Source organism: Ursus maritimus, unplaced genomic scaffold (genome assembly GCF_017311325.1).
Source record: "Ursus maritimus isolate PB19 unplaced genomic scaffold, ASM1731132v1 scaffold_22, whole genome shotgun sequence".
NCBI classification, from domain to species: domain Eukaryota; kingdom Metazoa; phylum Chordata; class Mammalia; order Carnivora; family Ursidae; genus Ursus; species Ursus maritimus.
In genome coordinates, this window is record NW_024424675.1 from 8768746 (window position 1) to 8788938 (window position 20193).

The window sequence follows — 20193 nt, forward strand, 5'->3', positions numbered from 1 at the left end:
CACACACACACACACACACACACACACACACACACACACACACCTCTCTTAGGTCCCAGTACTGCCTTCAACATGTGCAGAGATCTAAAAGAAGGCATTTCAAGTCAAGGTTTTTACATTTCCCAGATTCTGTGATGCATATCCCTGTTTTATCCAGCAAGGAGGCATATTTTCATTGTTTTATGAAGGATGAAAAAAGCTGATGAGTCCTCATTTCCTTCTATATATAACACTGGAAAGCAGCAACTCTGCATACTTCTTTTTTCTTTTGCACTACGGATGAGGAGATAAAATATTTGCAAAGTTGAAAAAAAAATGAGAGGCAATAATTTAGGATGCTAACCTTTCCCTACGGCAGTGCCAGCAGATCTTTCTGGCTTGCTAAGGGATTCAGAATGTGCAGAAGCTTGGAACCTCTGAGCTGCTGGTGATCGCTTTCACAGATTCTTGTAATTATATGCAAGGGCTGACATTTGTAAGGCTGGTCAAATGTCTGGCTTTTAAACTGAGGCATTGGCAGTGTGCCAGAGGCACCGTAAACCACGAGATGGGGACCTTCCTAAGGGTTAATTTTGCAAGAAAATGTATTGGAAGAGGACTGTAAAATTATTTAACAGGTAAGTAATGTAAAGCATTCTGTTTCAAGAAATAGATTACAATATATATTTATACTTTAAACTACAATATGAGATTCAACTAAAACAAAATTTCCCCCTTGTAGAGGCTGTCTTTGGGGACCAGGAGGACATAGACATATTAACCTTTATCTTTAAAGGGTCTTTGATGATCAAGTGAAAGAGGCACTGATATGATGCAAAGAGAGACAGGTGTGCAGGTACTTTTTATATAAACTCAGTCTTCACAAGTTACTGATCCTGAACCCAGTGGCCTAAGGTGGGGTCCAGAGAAAAAGGATTTAGCTGTAAGAAGTCTGGGTAGAAGAAAAGGCAGGGTTGGGAATAGGGGCCTAGAGAGAGTATGGGAGTCAGGACCTTTACCGGGATAAGTCTTTGGGATTCAGTTCTGGAAGAACTCCAGTTTAACTCCTTTCTTTTCTTCTAATAGCAGAAGGTACCTATTAATATTATTCCCACCTAGCATATGAGGAAGCTTGGAACCGAGGTTCAAAGAAGAGGTTAGTGAGTGGACCATCCTGGGCTATAATCTCATATCCTTCTGATTCTCAAGTTCTTATCCTTGCTTCTTTGCCCTACTGGTGGACATCTGATCTCAGTTCTTCTGTGAACTAGTTGGGTGTAGCTGAGCAAGTCGCTCAAAAACTCTGAGTCTCATTTTTCCAAGAAAAATAAGGAGCTAAGACAAGTGTGATATTCAAAATGGCTTCCATTTGGAGTTTATCTTTGTGTATGGTGTGAAAGAGTGGTCAAGTTTCATTCTTTTCCATGTAGCTGTCCAATTTTCCCAGCACCATTTATTGAAGAGACTGTCTTTTTTCCACTGGATGTTTTTTCCTGCTTTATCAAAGATTAGTTGCCCAAAGAGCTGAGGGTCCATTTCTGGGTTCTCTATTCTGTTCCATTGGGCTATGTGTCTGTTTTGGTGCCAGTACCATGCTGTCTTTGTGATCACAGCTTTGTGGTATAGCTTGAAATCTGGCAACGTGATGCCCCCAGCTTTGTTTTTCCTTTTCAACAATTCCTTGGCGATTCGGGGCCTTTTCTGGTTCCACACAAATCTAAGGGCTGTTTGTTCCTCTTCTTTGAAAAATGTCATTGGTATTTTGATCAGGATGGCATTGAAAGTGTAGAATGCTCTGGGAAATATAGACATTTTAACTATGTTAATTCTTCTGATCCATGAGCATGGAATGTTTTTCCATCTTTTTGTGTCTTCTTCAATGTCTTTCAAGAGTGATTTGTAGTTTCTAGAATATAGATCCTTTACATCTCTGGTTAGGTTAATTCCGAGATAACGTATGATTTTTGGTGCTATTGTAGATGGAATGGATTCCCTAATTTCTCTTTCTTCAGTCTCATTGTTCATGTATAGAAATGCAACTGATTTATGAGCATTGATTTTGTATCCCACCACATTACTGAATTGCTCTATAACTTCTAGTAGTTTGGGGGTGGATTCTTTTGGGTTTTCCATATAGAGTACCATGTCATCTGCAAAGAGAGACAGTTTGACTTCTTCTTTGCTGATTTGGATACCTTTTATCCCTTTTTGTTGTCTGATTGCTGTTGCAAGGACTTCTAGTACTATGTTGAATAATAACAGCCAGAGTGGACATCCTTGTCGTGTTCCTGATCTTAAGGGAAAGGCTTCCCGCTTTTCCCCATTGAGAATACAGACGTAGTGAAGAGAAGGGCCTTATGTACCCCAATGTTCATAGCAGCATTGTCCACAATAGCTAAATCATGGAAGGAGCCGAGATGCCCTTCAACAGATGACCGGCTTAAGAAGATATATACAATGGAATATTACTCAGCCATCAAAAAGAACTATTTCTCAACACTTTCTGCAACATGGTCGGGACTGGAGGAGATAATGCTAAGCGAAATAAGTCAAGCAGAGAAGGACAATTATCATATGGTTTCATTCATTTATGGAACACAAGAAATAGCAGGAAGATTGGTAGGAGAAGGAAGGGAAGAATGAAGGGGGGGTAAACAGAAGGGGGAATGAACCATGAGAGACTATGGACTCTGGGAAACAAACTGAGGGCTTCAGAGGGGAGTGGTGTGGGGGAATGGGATAGGATGGTGATGGGTAGTAAGGAGGGCATGTATTGTATGGTGCACTGGGTGTTATACGCAACTAATGAATCATGGAACTTTACATCAAAAACTAGGGATGTACTGTATGGTGACTAACATAATATATATTAAAAAAAAACAACAAAAAACAAAACAAAACAAAACAAAAAACCAAAATGGCTTCCAATCCCATGACCCTATATTAGAAATTAAAAAAAAAAAAAAAGTGCAAACTTTCTCAATGTTTTTTGGAGAAAAAAAAAAAGCAAGCATTGGGCTTTTCCCCTCTTTATGCCAAATAGAGTAACTGTTATCTATTCCCCCAGATTTCCTAGAGAAGAACAGTATGCTGTCTTATAACATGGGACTTCACTTTTGAAGCCACAATTAACTGTAATTACTTTGTCTCTCTTTTCCCTGAAAACTTATATTTATATACAGAGAAAACAAAATGTTTTCATTCTTTGGGCTTAGTTAAACTGTAGAAAATTTGGACTGCTGAAACAAGTTGACTTTATTTTGTAAACAATAGTCTGCAGTGGTTGTGGCTAAGTGTGATTTAGAAAGCATGACACGATGTTGAAAACAGCCTTCAATTCTAGATGGCTTAACTCATGGGGCTCAACCACAGGACATAGAGGTGGCTGACAGGAGACAGGTAGTTGTCAGAGAAGCAGCAGAAGTAATCCAGCAGCAAGTGAGGTGACTTTTATGAGAAGGGACAGCTGATTGGTGTCATTTGAGGCCTGAGTAAAGCCTCCTTCAAATAGTAAACTACTTGCTCAACATTGTCAAGCTCTTCTCAAATCTAGGTGATAGGGGTGAATAAAATATTCAAAAGCCTCTGCCCTCAAGGAACTGAGACTACAGTGGGAGAGTATTAATGATAACAATAGTAGCAAACATAAAATTACTATTAACAATAATAGTAATGATAATTGTTAAATGTTTATCTTTATGTGTCTGACCTCATGACAAGTACTTTAATGTGTTATCTCATTTAATCTTACAACAACCCCATGTTAGAGGCATTATCATCCCTCTGTGACAACTGAGGTCACTAAGTTCTGGAGAGTAATTTGCCTGAGGACACACAACTAGTAAGAGACAAGACTCAGAATTTGAACCTAGATCTATGGGACCCTGAAACTCATGACCACAGTGATTTTGATACCCACCCTCATTCTCCATTACTCCTTGGGCCTCCGATGCATGATTCTCAGGACTGATCACACATAGACACAAACAGACCATGTTACCAAAAAACCTACGTCACCACTCAGGTGAGCAGGACTGCGAGAATCATGAAGCAAACGTAGCCTTTGAAGAGGCTTGAGAAAAACTGGTACAGTATCTAAAAAGGCATCACCGTACCCAAGGTCATCTAGGTTTTTGCCAATGTGTCTTCTAGGGGTTTTATAGTTTTGCCTTTTACATTTAAGTCTATTATCCATTTTGAGTTATTTTTTTTGTGAAAGGCGTAAGGTCTCTGTCTAGAGTCATCTTTTACATGTGGATGTCCCGTGTGCCGGCACCGTTTGTTGAAGAGACTACCTTTGCTCCATTGCATTGCTTTTACTCCTTTGTCAAAGATCAGCTGACTACCTTTATTTGCATCCATTTCTGGGCTGTCTATTCTGTTCTGCTGACCTATTCATATATTATTTCACCAAAATACACTGTCTCGACTACAGCAGCTTTATAGTATGTTTTGAAATTGGGTAGTGTCAGTCCTCCAACCTTCAATACTGTGTTCAATACAGTTCTTCTTCTTCAATACTGTGTTAGCTATTTTAGGTCTTTTGCCTCTCCGTATAAACTCTAGAACCGGTTTGTCAATATCCACAAAAACAACTTGCTGGTATTTTGACTGGGATTACATTCAGTCTATAGATCAAATTGGGAAGAACTGACATCTTGACAATATTGAGTCGTCTTATCCATGAAGTATCTCTCCAGTTATTTATTTATATAAATTGACATTTTTATATTAAATTTTATCCTGTAACCTTGCTATAATTGTATATTAGTTCCAGGGGGCTTTTTGTTTGTGTGTTTGTTTTTTGTCAATTCTTTCAGATTTTCTACAAAATGATCATGTCATCTCCAAATACAGTTTTGTCTACCTTCCCAATCTGTATACGTTCTATTTCTTCTTGCCTTACTGCATTAGCAAGGACTTTCCGTGTGATGTTGAAAAAAGTACTGAGAGGGGACATCCTTGTCTTGTACCTGACCTGAGAAGGAAGGTTGTGTCTCTCGCCATTAAGTGTGCTGTTAGCTCTAGGTTTTTGTAGATAGTTTTTACTAAGTAGAGGAAGTTCCCCTCTGGTTTACACAGTTTTTATCATGAATTGGTGTTAGATTTTGTCAAATTCTTTTTCTACATCCATTGATAATCATATGATTTTCTTTCTTAAATTAGTGATTTGATGGGTTGCATTAATTGATTTTGGAATGTTTAACTATCTTGCATACCTAGGATAAATCCTACTTGATCATGGTATACAATTGTTTTTATACTTTAAAATTTGATTTGCCTATATTTTATTGAGGACCTGTTTATTTTGTAGTTGTTAATTAAAAACTTACCAAGACCTACTGTATATCTGGCTTTGCCTTAGGTGGTAGACAGAGCTCAGAGCCCAGTCTCACAAGCTAAGTTCCAAAGGAAGGGAGGCTTAAGTAAAGGGAAAATAAGTTTTATCAAAAATGTAGATGGTTAGAAAGAAGATCTGGAAAGATTTAGGTGAACTTAGATTCATTTAAAACATTTAGAAATAAATTTAGGTGACCAGATTATACGCATGAGGTAATTTCATGTTGGATTTGTTAATTTCAGTTCCATTTTCAGTCACTTTTGGTGAATTCTCCCTATTGACCATGGCTGAAATGAGAGACAAAGTATAAAAAACTATTTTCTGCAGTTCTAAAGATTCTAAGGAGACTTCCTTTGACTGTTCGTGAGGTTTACATTTGCATTCATATTATCATTCTCTCTCTCTCCCATCTCTCTCCTGGTAATATTTTACTCTATTATGATCAGACTCTTTCCTATAGTCACATTTCCCTAGGGTTCCTTGGTATGCAGGATGCTGATCTATACCTGCTTGGGATCTCAGGTATGTTTTTAATGGCTATAGGGGAATAAGGTGTTACAGAAACAAATTGTAATTGAGTCCTCCAAGGATTTTTATGGAAATGGGCCAAAATTACAAATGTAATAAATGATACAATTATTTCTTCATTCTTAATATTTGATTTTTAGTTTTCACTTATATGTCTGAAAATTTTGGTACAAAAAATGTGAATATCATTGAGATCAGATCTTAAGGTCTAAATATCCTCGCTAACAACTAATGATAAGTCACTGTCCTGATGCCTTAAGATTTCCATACTTTCCCATTTCTCAGGGTTCAGGATTATATAGGCATTTTAATAAAGTACATGCTATCAAAATCACCAAATACTCTTACAAAATTAGGACCATCAGTATTCAAAAATATTCACTGATTCTGGGTAGATGACACTGCCCCAAACTAAGTCACCTATGAGTGACCTGCTGGATTTAATTTGCTTTACTTTTCCTCTTGAGCAGTGATATCTAGAATCCATCATAATTCAATGTCCTCTTCTTTCCACATAACTGAACTGTAATCAGAAATGTGGATTCCACACTAGACATTCATGAGACCAATTTCTCGCCAATGGAAAACAGATGGAAGGGACGAGTGTTTCTCTGCATCTAGGGGCCATAAGATAGGGCGTGAGCCCATCATACACATTTCCTTTGCTGGAACCAAGGCAGGTAAATACACGAGAACAATGGCTTAAGGTAGGCAAAGCAACTATTTGACGCCATGGTGGCTTTCTGCCTCCTTAAATGACAGAGTGGAACAAATCCTCCCATAAGCAGAATGCTCACTTTGGAACTGTTAAGCAGAGAGAAATAAACATCTCTATTCACTAAGCCACTCTATTTTAGAGTCTCTTTGTTACAGCAGCTTAGCTTTACTCTAACTAATATAGTTTCATCCAAATGCATTTCAAGATGCATTTTAAAAATAGAATCATGGACTAAAAAGGATTTGACATGAAAATCATTGTCCTAAAGAGCTAAGCATACTTGACTTCTCTGAGAACTGTCAGAATTTTTTTTTTTTTAAGTCCTTCAGAAAGAGAGCTGAGCTATGTTTATTTAAACTCACCCTTCAGATACAAGTATGTAAAAGGGGCAAGACAAAGGAATGTCATTCAAGCCTGGATGAGAAGAATGAGCAAAGCGCATGGAAATTATTTCACTGATAGAATGGAAAGTGTGGTCAATTCTAAGATGCCTTCAACCAGTTCTCTAGGGACAACGTCTTAATAGAGCACCTATTTTTCAATGTGGCTAAAAGATATCCCCAGAGTTACCACTACGCCCACAGGCTCCAAAATTTACTGAAGTGGCTTTCTTACTTCCTTAAAAGGCTTCCTGTGTTTTTTTTTTTTTTTAAGATTTTATTTATTTATTTGACAGAGATAGAGACAGCCAGCGAGAGAGGGAACACAAGCAGGGGGAGTGGGAGAGGAAGAAGCAGGCTCATAGCGGAGGAGCCTGATGTGGGGCTCGATCCCATAACGCCAGGATCACGCCCTGAGCCCAAGGCAGACGCTTAACCGCTATGCCACCCAGGCGCCCCAAAAGGCTTCCTGTTTTAATACTTTTTCTATAAGAAAGTTTTTGTTTTTGTTTTTGTTTTTTAATGTAGCATGACAGTAAGTGGCAATCTCTGAGGAAGGGTTGCTTTGAACTCATTTGCACCTTACAGGCTTCAGTCAAATTTTTACCTTGACACAAGTGCGAGGAGGGAGACATCCACACCTCCGAAACAGTAATCACGTTGCAATCTTTATTACTTTTTGAAACACTTAATCTTTTAATTAAGTCCTAAAATCGTGTAGTTTGAACAGAACAGCAGGGAGAATGACACTGGCTGTTTGCTATATCCGCAGCACCAGAAAGCTAAGTTTCCAGGATTTTCATCTCTTTTGACAGGTCCCCTGGGGTCTCTGTGCCTGTGGGTCTCACTGTCATTTTTACGTACGCTGAACTAGCAGATATGGGTGCTGGACACTTGAAACTATCTTCCAGAGCAAAGGTGGTCCTTTTAGTTTCTTCGTTGCATGTCTATTTTATTATTAAACACCCAAGTAGCTTCAAGAGAGCAAGAGGGGAGTTTCACCACATTCTGTGGGACGAATGAATAAATGTGCATGTGTGAGTGTATTTGCGAAAACTGTCTCCTCAAATGGTAAGCACTCAGAGGGTTAAAAGCACGTTAATAGCTAGAATTTCATTGTCCGTTAAGCTATTTCTCAAGTGCTTCATTAGGGTCAGTTTATAAAATAATATTCAAATGTGATATAATTGAGATGGGTTTGGCCCGGCACTGCATTTTCCCAAGGGGAAGTAAGTTACACTGATTCTAATGTTACTTTGCTTTGAGAGCCAGCAATTAACTCAAGGATTGCCAAGAACAATAAGGCTTCGCACAGTGGGGATGACGTGACCAGGACAAAAAACATAGGATGTCAGAGAAGGGAATTTATGAGGGAGAAAAGAGTCATCATTAGACCACCTGAAAGGAAGTTTTCAAAGCAAATGGAAATATCAAAGAGAAAAGAAGAAAGCAAGAGGGAGGGGAGAGCTGTCAGGGGGATGAAACGGAGGGGCACACATTTTTGTCAATTTTGCTCTGGTTCCCAAGTGTATTACATAAGGTAACTCTTTCAGCAAGCCCAGAATCGCCAGCAATGGTTGTCACACCCCCTGAAATCTGTCAGCATTTAAAGCTGACGGAGGGCATGCCCTTAGCATTGCCGTTGGAGGATGTCCTGGTTTCTTTCCAAGTCATGTCTGTGAATTTGGACAGATGTAGTGTTAAAAATATTTGCCGAGTAAATATAAGGTTAAAGAAACATTGGGCTGGTCTCCGTTCTACCAGTTCGAAGCAAAAGAGCAAACTTGAATGCAAATGAGGGATTCAATTAGAAAAGCTGTGTCCTGGCAGCATTTCAAGGAAAGCAGAGGGAGGCCAGGTGATGTGATAGAAACAGGCCTTCCACACTGATAACAGAAATAGGCTGAATAAATGTGAAAGCTGCTTTAGCTAAGTTATGCTGCACTTATATCTTTTTCCCTGCAAATTTCCAGCCAATAACTCAACGTCTGAAAGTCTTTCCTCTCTAAAAGCACCACCTCGTACCTGGAAAGCAAGATTCAAATTTTTTCTTTGACTCCAGAGAGAATATTTTCCCAATTACTCCAGGGATACACTTTTCCACCTGGACTTCATTTCTGTTAACTCTATGGACTCATAAAATGGACTAAAATTATTCTTGCTGTGCACTTCTCAGTAAAAATTCCATTGCCATGTATCATGTCTAGCCTCCTTTGTTAGACTTATTAGCACCAAAGTGTCCAAGTCAGGCCCAAAGGGCAGAAGGCACGCACGAGATCTGAAATGTCCATCAAGGAAGTTCAACTGTGTCCCTCTGAGACTGGTGTAGCAGCCAATTCAAATCTTTCACAGGAATCTGGGAGTTTTAGAGCCCCTGGAAGCCTCATCTGGATCTGTTTTTCCAAAAGTAACACAGAGCTTTCTTTGGTATTTGACCAAATGTGGCTTTTCATCCTGAGTGTAAGCAGGCGGTCTGGTGCCCTCTGGAACCATCCTGGAAGTGTGACGTTAGAACAGCCGCAGCAGTTGCTGAAAGTCAGAGTGGAAAAGTCTGGTTCCTCTTCCAGGAGAACTTGAAAGCGGGCAGCGTCTGTTCTTAAATGCAGTTGTGCGGCACGGTGGATAGTTTTCGGTCTGTGTCTCGCAGGAAGGAGCAGCTGGCTTGGCTGCTGTCAGGGTCTGTCCTTCAAAGGCTGAGGAGTGGGGAGAGGCTGGGAGGGGACGGGCTTCCTCTGTGGCTGAAGGACCTCTGAAGTACTGGTGTATATGAGATCCTCCAGACGCGCTTCGAATGTGGGGATGATGTCTGAGTTTCCATGAAATGGGAATGCTTACTGTTGAAATTACCCTGGTATGAGATCATTTTTGGCAATTAAATAGCCAAACCCCTTCAAAAGATAGCTCTACCATAGTCAAAATTTTGTTCTAATAGAACGGGAGTTACAGTGGCTTTGGGGGCCATACATCTAAAAGTGAAGGTAAATCTAAAGCAAGCAACTGTCTGAGAAATCACAGCAGGCAGGGAGGTGGGCTGGAACTACAGCATGTCTGGAGACGTCAGGGCCAAACAATGACCACTAAGCGTTGGCATATTCAAGGAAGACTACTCAGGGGTTATTATTCAACTGCATCAGTGTGTGTGGTATGTTTTTGTTTGGACATCAGGGGCGTGGTGGTGATGGTGTGTGTGATTTCGGTGCGCATATGGGTATGAGTGTGTGAGCGTATGAGTGTGTGTATGAGTCTGTGAGTGTGTGTGAGTGTGCTGTAAGGAAGGCACACAGGATTGGACCTGGCCAAGTAGCTAACATGTTCTGTGATTGATCGGCTTATTTGTGGGTGACAGAAGATGTGTCCACAGTGGCTGCATGAAAAGAGATCTCTAAAACTGTATTCTGGGAGAAAACACTAGTCCTGAGAGGGCTGAGAAAATGAACAGTGATCAAATAACTTTAGGAAATGCTGCAAACTAAATCACCCTTTTAAAGATGCAAGGGGGGCTTGCGTGGCTCAATCGGTTTAGCATCTGCCTTCGGCTCAGGTCGTGATCTCGGGGTCCTGGGATCGAGCCCCGTGTAGGGCTCCCTGTTCAGCGGGGAGTCTGCTTCTCACTCTGCCCCTCCCCCTGCTCATGCTCTCTCTCTGTCTCTTTTTCAAATAAATAAATAAAATCTTTAAAAAAATGAAGATGCAAAAACAAAGGTACATATAAATTTCTTGGCACACCAATTCACATTCTTGAGAAGAGATTTCCTCCCCCTCTTCACATATTTTGAAAGCACTGGTTTAGGGAGATAACATAAGGCACCTATTGTTCGGTCTAAAAGGAGTAACTATTAACCTGCAAGTAATGGGATATGATCAAAGGCTCCTGAGCAGATGGGAAACATGCACCCAGTGGTATTTTAGAAAAATTAATCTAGCAAGGTAGAATATGGAATAAGAAGGGGGAGGCTAGAACCAAGAGACTGTTCTGAATACTCACTCTAAATCTATTCTCATATGACTTACAAACTGTTGGGAATTTTTGTTTGCTTCCTTTTTCAAACTTTTCTTTTTAGCTGTGGACCAGTTTCCTTAAATAAAGGATGATTTCAAATCCCAATAAATAGAGAGAAAAGTAAAAGTGATTTGGATAATGAAGGAGGCAGAGCAGGGGGCACTGGACAAGAGTGAGAAAAGGACTGATCTATAATACATGGGTTCTGGGAGAGAATCAGGGACTAATCAGAGAGCGATGACTTCACAAGGGACGTAGGGAATAACATGCAAGTTGCAAAATGCTAAGTGGTCCATCAACTAAAGAGCACTGGAGTAATCTAACAAAGTTACAAAAACAGGAGCGCATGGAGCTAAAAATAGATGTAGGCCTCAAGCTCCAGTGGGGCTAACAGAAACAAAATGGCACCTGACTTTGTGGAAATCAGCCTGACTTTTAAATTTACTCAAAAAATAGAGGGGGGAAGAAAGGAGTAGCCAGGACTTGAAAACTACTTGCTTGGACCTGGCATTGTGAAAACTGGTGAAGCTTGCCTGGTGGCAGCCCTCCAAGCCCGTGACTGTGACTCAGTGCCCTCCCCAGGAGTCTTCAATATTTCCTTTCTACCCAACATAATGGACTACTAAACAAGTTAGTATATTTTGGGTCATATTATTCTGTCTGAGCAGAAATCTCTGTCCAAGGGTTAAAATTAGCCACGAGCCACTTTAGGTTTGATTTAGTTCTTACTATTCTCTCTTGACGCTCCCTCCTCACTGTCCTTTACTTCTCTTCTTTTCCTCTCCCTTCCCCCATTTTCAGTGTGACATGTTAAATTCACCAGAAATTCTTTGCACATTGCCATAGATTCTCAGAAATAAAACAGACATCAGCAATCTGACAAGGTAATAAACACAGAAAATAATGATATGTATAGTATTGTTTTAGGCAAGCGGGTGTTTGCTTGTTTGTCTGTTTGTTGTCAAGGAAAATCAAGATTGTCATGACAAAACATTCTCGAGAGGGGAGCCATTTCTGCATTGGAGTCTGATTTGACTCCAGATAAGGTGAAATGAAGTTGTGGGCTCTTGCCCAGGCAAAACTTTGCATGTCATGTTTCCTTTAAGCAGATATTTAAGATTTCTAACTGGGCACCTGTGAGGCTGAAAGAATGGCCATAATGGAGATTATGCAGATGGTCCAGTTTAGCCCTCTCCAGCCCAGTGTCCATGGTGTTTCCATAAACATAGGCTATAGTGCAATCTGGAGAGGAAAAAGGCATTTCCCAAATTCTTAAATGATGTGGCCAAATGCTTCCCCAGTTAACTTGATTCAGGCCTATATTTTCCATTTTATTCTCTCCAAGACCTTCAAAAGAAATATCATATTAAGAAGAAAAATATCTCCTACCTTTGACATCAATCTAGGTATCCCTTCCCTATAGTAATGAACTTAAACTATTTCTCACATTTGTACATATTTTGTTTTTCGGTTAAGGGCCTTCATGTGAGAGGTTTGAGTTCAGAAGGGTCTAATCTATTTTGCCTGATCAGCAAACCCTAAAATGACAACTAAACACCATGTTACCTTTATATTGTAAGACATATTTATTAATGACCTAAGGAAAAAAACACATCAGGAAATGTCATTGTAGGTGGGATTATATTTCGAGAGCTTAAGGTTAGTGAAAACAAGTGATTATAAAAACATTTTGCTTCCATCTGTAAGTGAAGCAGTCATTATCTAAAACAATCCGTCAACACTAAAAAAAACCATTTGCCGCTTACTAAAATTATTTGTTTTTATTAACAGTCACTTCTTTGGATATTTTTAGAATTAAGTATACTGACACATGCATGTACGTACATTTGAATGTTTCCATTATTTTGTAATTCACAAAATAATGATACTGCTAGGCTTTATTTTATGCATTATGATTCAACTACGAGAAAAACCTGACTTTATTAAAGAAAACCCTGTTACAGGTCAAATCCTACCAAAGCAAAATATTTTGTTTAACAAAAGACATTAAGCCTCAGTGTATCAAATCATTACACATGGTATCCAATACCACAAAATTCAAGAACACCAAAGAATATCTGAATGGCCTCTTGAGATTCCTCCATGGGATTCGACCTGCCTTTTGAGTCTCTTTAAATCACAGCAAACTCTATCCAACAGAGAACCTTTTATTTTTCTTGTGAACCTCACCTTTAACAACAAAATAAAAAAATACAAATATTATCAAAAGCTAGATCACTTACCATAAATGCCGGTTGAGATGCAAGGAAATGCCTGTGAATAAACCACAAAAATAACAATGAATTTTAAAAGAACAACTCTACCCAACCTGACATCCTCTATTTCAACATCTGTTTGCTTGATCATGGGATGCCCTCTATTCACATGCTCGGACCTCTAAAACCCCCCTCAGTTGGAGTAGGAGACACTGTGGAAAATGGACATTTTTGATCAACTGACAACTTATCAGCAGCACATACCGGTTCACAAGAGCCAACTGCCCAATTTCCAGGAATCTTGCGAACCAACTGTTAAACAGTTATAATTAAGAAATTAAATCATATAAGCCTGCAATGAGATTTTACATCTAAAACAAATATTCAGAAATCATCTCATCGCCTAATTATTTTGCCCACATTTTACTATTGCCTCTGCTCCTGAGATGACTTATCTCTATTATACATTTGTATAAGTCATGTATATCATATATAATATAAATGCTATATACATTTATATAATATGTGTATTATATGTAACATATAAATATATATTAATTATAAATGTATATATAATAGAAACCGAGCGTCCTATCCCAGCTGGAGGTTAAGTGATGTCATGTTAGTGGCTTAAAACCTGAAAATATCAATCAGCATTCACCTTGGACTATATTTGTGGGTCAACTGAAACCATAGCTTGGCTATAGAGAGAAAATTTTTATAACGTTTGCGAAAGTTTTTTGGAAGAATCAATCAGCTGTATAGAGTTTATAATAAAGTGTATTGTATATTCTATCTTTATTTGTAAGTTGTGTGCTATACATTCTTTTTATCAGTAAAATTTAAAATGTGTGTGTGTGAGTGTGTGTACATGCTCATTTTTTGGGAGTCGGTTTTTAAACATTTACAGAGGCACTAATGCTTAAACTATATGCATTGGACTGAATGTTTGTGTCTTCCCAAATTTACATGTTGAAGCCCTGATGTGATGGTATCTGGAGGTGAGGTCTTCGGGAGTTAGTTGGTGGGGGGTGGGGGAGATCCTATGATAGGGTTCCAGTTCTCATCAGAAGAGGAAGAGAGCCAGCTAGCACTCTGTGTTTTTCCCCTCCTGAAGGTACAATGAGAGGACAGCCATCTGCAAACCAGGAAAGGGGCCTTCACGAAACACCAGATCTGCGGGTATGGGGATCTCAGACTTCCCGGCCTCCAGGACTGTGAGAAAGAAATGTTGGTTGTTGAAGCCACTCAGTCCAGGGCAGTTTGTTAGAGCAGCCCTAACTGCCTAAGACCCTGTATGTTACCCAGAAATGTGTAAAGAATTTGACTGAAAGAGTCGAGGAACAAATGCGAAGAGAGAGCTAGCTGTAAATCAGGCTAACGGTGGAACGTGAACTGAGCGTAGCAATGTCCTCTGCCAATGTGCCTCTGTGTAAATTTAATCAAGTTGTTTTCATCTTTCTCGTCTTCTTATTTTTCAGCTGAAAATGAACATGATAGCATTCATTGTATAGAAATGTGCTGTAGAAATCGATGACGGAATTTTTAAAAAATGTGACTGATACTATGTCAAAGAATCCAAACACCGCAGCTGTGGTTGACTGTAATACCAAACATTATTACTGAGCTCAGTAATGATGACATGTCTGTCTGTTTTCTTTATATCTTTGGGTTAAATGTGTACTGCATTTTATTTTCCTTAACATTTTTATAGACTGCTTGTTTATTCCCGTTACATGGATGTCCTATTTAAAAAGTCATAATTTATGTGACTTCATTGTAGAAAGAGGAATAATGGACTCTGTTAAGCTCACCTATATGTCTGCAATGTGACAGATTTCTTTTTTTTATTCCTTTACTAGTAAATACTAATAGGACAGTTTCTGAAATGAAATAGGAGCTACCTTTTAAATGAATTAATGAGATCTTTTTTTTTATTATTATTATTCCTTGGGTTCCAGAGGGGCGAATAAGACTGTGAAGAATGTTCTTGAATGATTCAATACATCCAAGGACACAGAACCATGAAGAGATAGCATGAAGCAAATTCTCCTGGAAATACTCTAGTCTTTTTAAAGGCATTCACCAAGACCACTGACAGGCCTTTCTCTACGTGTGAAAACCAGCTGCAAGCTTACTGTAAGCAATTTGTTACTAATAGAAAGGGCCCAGAGGTCAGAAATGGCCGACTTAAAAATACAAATACAAATTAGAGAGGACTCAGGGTCATCCCTATCATTTTTGCCATGCTCACTCACGTTCCACTGTGCCTTTTAAATGAAGTAGAGGGAAGTGTGTGTATGGCTGGTGCCTCAGGAATTCCATGCGAGTGAACTGAGCATGTAAACATCACCACCCATCTTGTATTTGCGACAGAGAAAGAGAGAGGGTTGAGACCCGATGCATCAAGCAATCAAGCAGAGGCTGGAAGATACCATGTTTTTGACAAGCAAGCCCACTTTAAACCCCACCTGGACATCTTTCCAGTTCACCTTGTTGGGCCCTTAATGGAACTTCCCTGGGCATCAGTCTCCTCCTTAGTAAATGGAAACTAAAGGGTCCGTGGGAGGCTCAGGGGAAATAAGGAACACAGGACACTGTATCTGATAGGTAGTAATAACTCAGTCAAGCTTCACTTCAAGGAGAACTATTGCCCTGCACCAGTCTTGGCACTACTGATATTTTGGACCAGATAATTCTTTGTTGCTAGTGGTTATGTGGTGCATTGTGAGATGGTTCACAGCATCCTTGGACCCTATCCACTTGATGCCAGTGGTATCCCCCCAGTTATGATAATAAAAAAAAATATGCCTCTGCATTGTCAGATGTCCCCTAGAGGATCAAATCATCTCCTGGTTGAGACAACTGTCCTCGAATCTGAGGCCTAGACCCCAGCAGTACTGTTGGTAGCCAGTCTCCAACTATCAACCTTTTCAAGGATTGCCTCAGATGCAAAGGGCTATGCCACTTGGGGTCATGCCCCTTCCCAGGAGAGTCCACATCCAAAGACTAATTAATACAGAGTGGGAAGGCTTGGCTCATCTTAGCTTAATTCAGTGCAACACTGAAGGGCCCTACCAGCTCCAGAGCTCCTCTTTCCCTCTGCCCACTCCTGCTTCCCTCCTCTCTCTTCCCCAGGTGTGTATCCCCAGGGCACACCTAAATAAGCATCGTGCACCCTAATCTCTGTCTCAGCGTCTGCCTCCTGGGGAACTGATCTAATGATCTTCTGCTTCTGTCTTAGGGCCAGTTATAGGAGTCTTTTCCCCGTTCGATCTAGCAGAAGAGAACATACTGAACAGTTAATGGCAACTTGCATTTGCCTCACCTTCCAGCAATATCTTGGAATCAATCATGCAACTTAGTAATTGAGTCTGAATGTACCAACGTCTTGTCTGTTTTAACAAGGACAAATAGCTTCATCTAGAAAATGACATCGTTGCCTTGAATGTGAAGGCAAATGGTCGTGTAATGGAGGATGGCTTTAGTAATATTATTGCATTAATTCAAACAAAAAAGCAATGATAAAGCAGAGATGGAAACACAATATCATGGGAAAAGTTCACTTGATGTAAAACAACTTTGCATGCAATTCGTCCAAACTAAATCTCCTCCATTAATCACTTTTTATTGTGAGAGAAGGAGAGGGAGGGAAGGAAGGAGGGAATGAGGGAGGGGGGAGAGAGAGAAAAAGAGAGAGAGAGGTTGAGAAAGAAAGGGTGAGCAAGTGAGCTAAGCTAAGGGATTTTACAGCATATAGTCTGTGTTCTTTGCCATAATAAATTTTTGATAATGTCACCAGAAGTGAGTAGCATGGGATTTCTTTATTTCTAAGTTGTATTTAACATAACCACCTCCCACAAAAGTCCTCTCCCATGGAAGAATGATAGATTGTACCAAAACCCAGGCCAATTAGCCTGGTTTGTTTCAAGTGCACATAACTCAGCCGTCACCTGTGGAACTTGGGGAATGACATCACCAGCCTAATTTGTAAGGCTCCATATTCTCCTTCCAGAAGCCCCAGGAGCAAAAAGTCTCCGTGCTAATCAGGCCCCAGCATAGAGCCATAAGAAACTTGCTTCCTTGCACTTGACTTTTAGGCTTATTTTTCCAAGTCAACATGCACTTGCTCTCTTGGGGGAAAAATAATCATTTGATTTGGAGAGTGAGAGAGGATATTTCTTTTGTGAAATAATAGATTGAGCCACTAAATGGAAAATACTTCCTTAAGCCAGCATGTTGGTTTCAAATACATTTGTAAAATCACTGAAATCCTTAGGGCTGTTGACTATGCCTCCCATCCTCTTCAATGTCTGTTTCCACTTCTCCATTTGAGGGCAAGGAAGGAAATACCCACCACCTTCTTTATCTTGATTCTAATAGTGCCCCAAAACCAAGGCAATAAGCTCTAAGCCAACATCATGACCATCCCATGCATTTCCCTGACCCTTGATTCTTGGTTCATGCTTTCCTACAAAGTGAGAATTTCTTTCTCTCTTCCTTATCCACGTTCATTGCTATCTACCCATTGCTTATGCAACATCCTTGCCAGCTGGGTGGAACTGACTCTATCCTCAGCTGCATGGGAAGGTGTTGATTGACCTAAGTAAGTAGCACACATTCCCCTTGGCCATAAGGAGAGATGGAAAGTTCTGACATCAGTGAGCTGTTGGTGTAAATTAACTGTAAAGTGCTCCCACTCTTGAGAATGTTTCAGTTGCTGAGCCAACACTTTCCTTCTTGTTTAGTCAGTTTTAGTTAGATTTTCCATTATTTGCAAGCAAAAGCATGCTACCTGATACACCTTCCATTTAACTGTTTTTAATTATATACCCCATTTGAGGAAGCTATCGATTGCAAGAAACACCATTATTTTGTTATACTTTGTATATCACTAAGAAAGAAGAAGCTCTATGAGTTGAAATATAACATATGTTTTCTTATCATTTAGGATTTTTACTGCATACTTAATTGAAATTGCTCTTTTGGATTTATTTAGATAATTTCTTTTTTTTTAATGATTTTTTTATTATATTATGTTAGTCGTATTTAGATAATTTCTTAAATCACATATTGCTCTAGGGAATAGATTAAAAAGAGACAAATTGGTTAAGTTTTCCTAAAACTTGTCCATATGCAGAGTCCAGTATTTCTGAATCGTTTTTCACTACAGAGTCACAGGTAAGAGTTTTCCACAGGTTCATCCTATGCTCTCAAGAAAGGTGTTGTTGACCCAGTTCTTCATGAGCTCTCCACTCTGGACTTCTCTTCCAAGTTTCTAATACCTTCTCTAAAAGTTTTGAAGCTGGCCTCTTCTTTTTTGTCAAAAAAAGTTTTCAGACAACAGCCAAACACACACCTCCCCCTCCTTTGGCCCCTAATTGTTTGATTTGCTGAAAGGCAAGAGGTTGCAGCTGCCCAGTCATTCCACCAGGAACGATAACCAAGTATACACTTGTACAGGCAGCAAAAACTCACCATGACTATGCTTGACTGTAAAACTTCCAAGGGCATAAGAGGTGCCCTACTTTCAAAGAAGACAGGATATGAGAAAATGAGCATCTTAGAAATAATGGAACATCAGGGTACCATTCTTTGTCTTTAGGTGTTTGGTTATCATAGTCCCCTTATCTTGAATGCAGAATTCTTGAGTGTTTCTCAAACTGTGATATGCCTAACTCTAGGAGGATGCAAGACATTTTGACGTGGCAAACAGATGGCCATTACTCATTTCAGTGTAATATCGACATATTATTTTGATATACCCTATATCCCCATTACTTTCCCCAAGTCTTTGTCCCTCCTTCTATCTGCATGCGTTACCATGTGATTTTGCTGTTCCTCCATTAGGGGAGAATGTATTTTCTTTGTGGGAAATGGACTTGAGCATATGATTTTGGTCAATGGGATAATAGTAGACATGACATTTAGAGTTGAACTTTTACACTCCTGACTTTAGAGGAGAACCATGAGAAGGACATGCTTCATGTAGCCTGAGACTGAGAGACAAGGACAGTCTGAATCCATCCTAGGGCAGCTGTGTCCCAGTGAACCCACAAGTGTGTGAGCAAGGAAGACATGCTTCTTATTATGTCACTAAATTTTGGGGCTGTTTGTTACACAGCATTACTGTGACAATAGCAATGATATAAAATATGCTAAAACCCTAAGTTATTCTAACGACTTACAAGAAGGAATACCGGTTTTCCACTTAGGGTGAGGATATAAAGTTTCCTTTGAAAATAAAAGAGTCAATTAAGATATTAGAGAATCATCATATTAGAAGGTGGAATGTAAAAAATAAAAAATTAATTAATTGAATAATTAAATAAGGACAAAAATGGCAGGTACATGAAAGTAAGGATGTGTTCAAAAAATGGTGGATACATGCTCTTTACACAGGTGAAAAAAATTACTGAAAGAATAAATGGATACCATAAAAACTCAAATCACAATGTAGTATAGCTATATTACTATCAAATAACATAGTCTTCATAAAAAGTTTTGCAAGAGGGGCACCTGGGTAGCGCAGTCGTTAAAGTGTCTGCCTTCGGCTCAGGGCGTGATCCCGGTGTTATGGGATCGAGCCCTGCATCAGGTCCCTCCGCTGGGAGCCTGCTTCTTCCTCTCCTACTCCCCCTGCTTGTGTTCCCTCTCTCACTGGCTGTCTCTCTGTCACATAAATAAATAAAATCTTTAAAAAAAAAAAGTTTTGCAAGAAACAATTTAAAAATTTAATGACAATGGGAATAAGGAAATACATAACATTTCTAAATGTGTGTGCACCTAAAATGTAACTTTGAAATAAATGATGCAGAAGTTGAAAAAAATAAAAGAAAAAATTGCAACTATAAAAAAAAGAACGCTTAAAATTAGGGAAATACTGATGCAGTAAATAGAGATTTGAATCTGAAGGCAAGAGATCAGAGTCACTCATTAGCTATAAATCTGAGAGCCAGCAGTGTGTCTCCTCAGTGCCTCAGTTTTCCCCTCTACAAAAGGAACAGAGCTGGATTAGATGGTTTATTCAG

At 39.4% G+C, this 20193-nt stretch overlaps 1 protein-coding gene across 3 annotated transcripts in view; it reads right to left on the minus strand.

The window, feature by feature from the left end:
* The window catches only part of MACROD2 (mono-ADP ribosylhydrolase 2), a 1912358-nt gene that overhangs the window by 584995 nt on the left and 1307170 nt on the right, over positions 1–20193 (minus strand). For all 3 annotated transcript variants that reach the window (XM_040637968.1, XM_040637967.1, XM_040637966.1), the window contains exon 7: positions 13190–13220. In XM_040637968.1, the coding sequence (XP_040493902.1) occupies positions 13190–13220 (31 nt within the window). The remainder of the gene's footprint in view (positions 1–13189; positions 13221–20193) is intronic.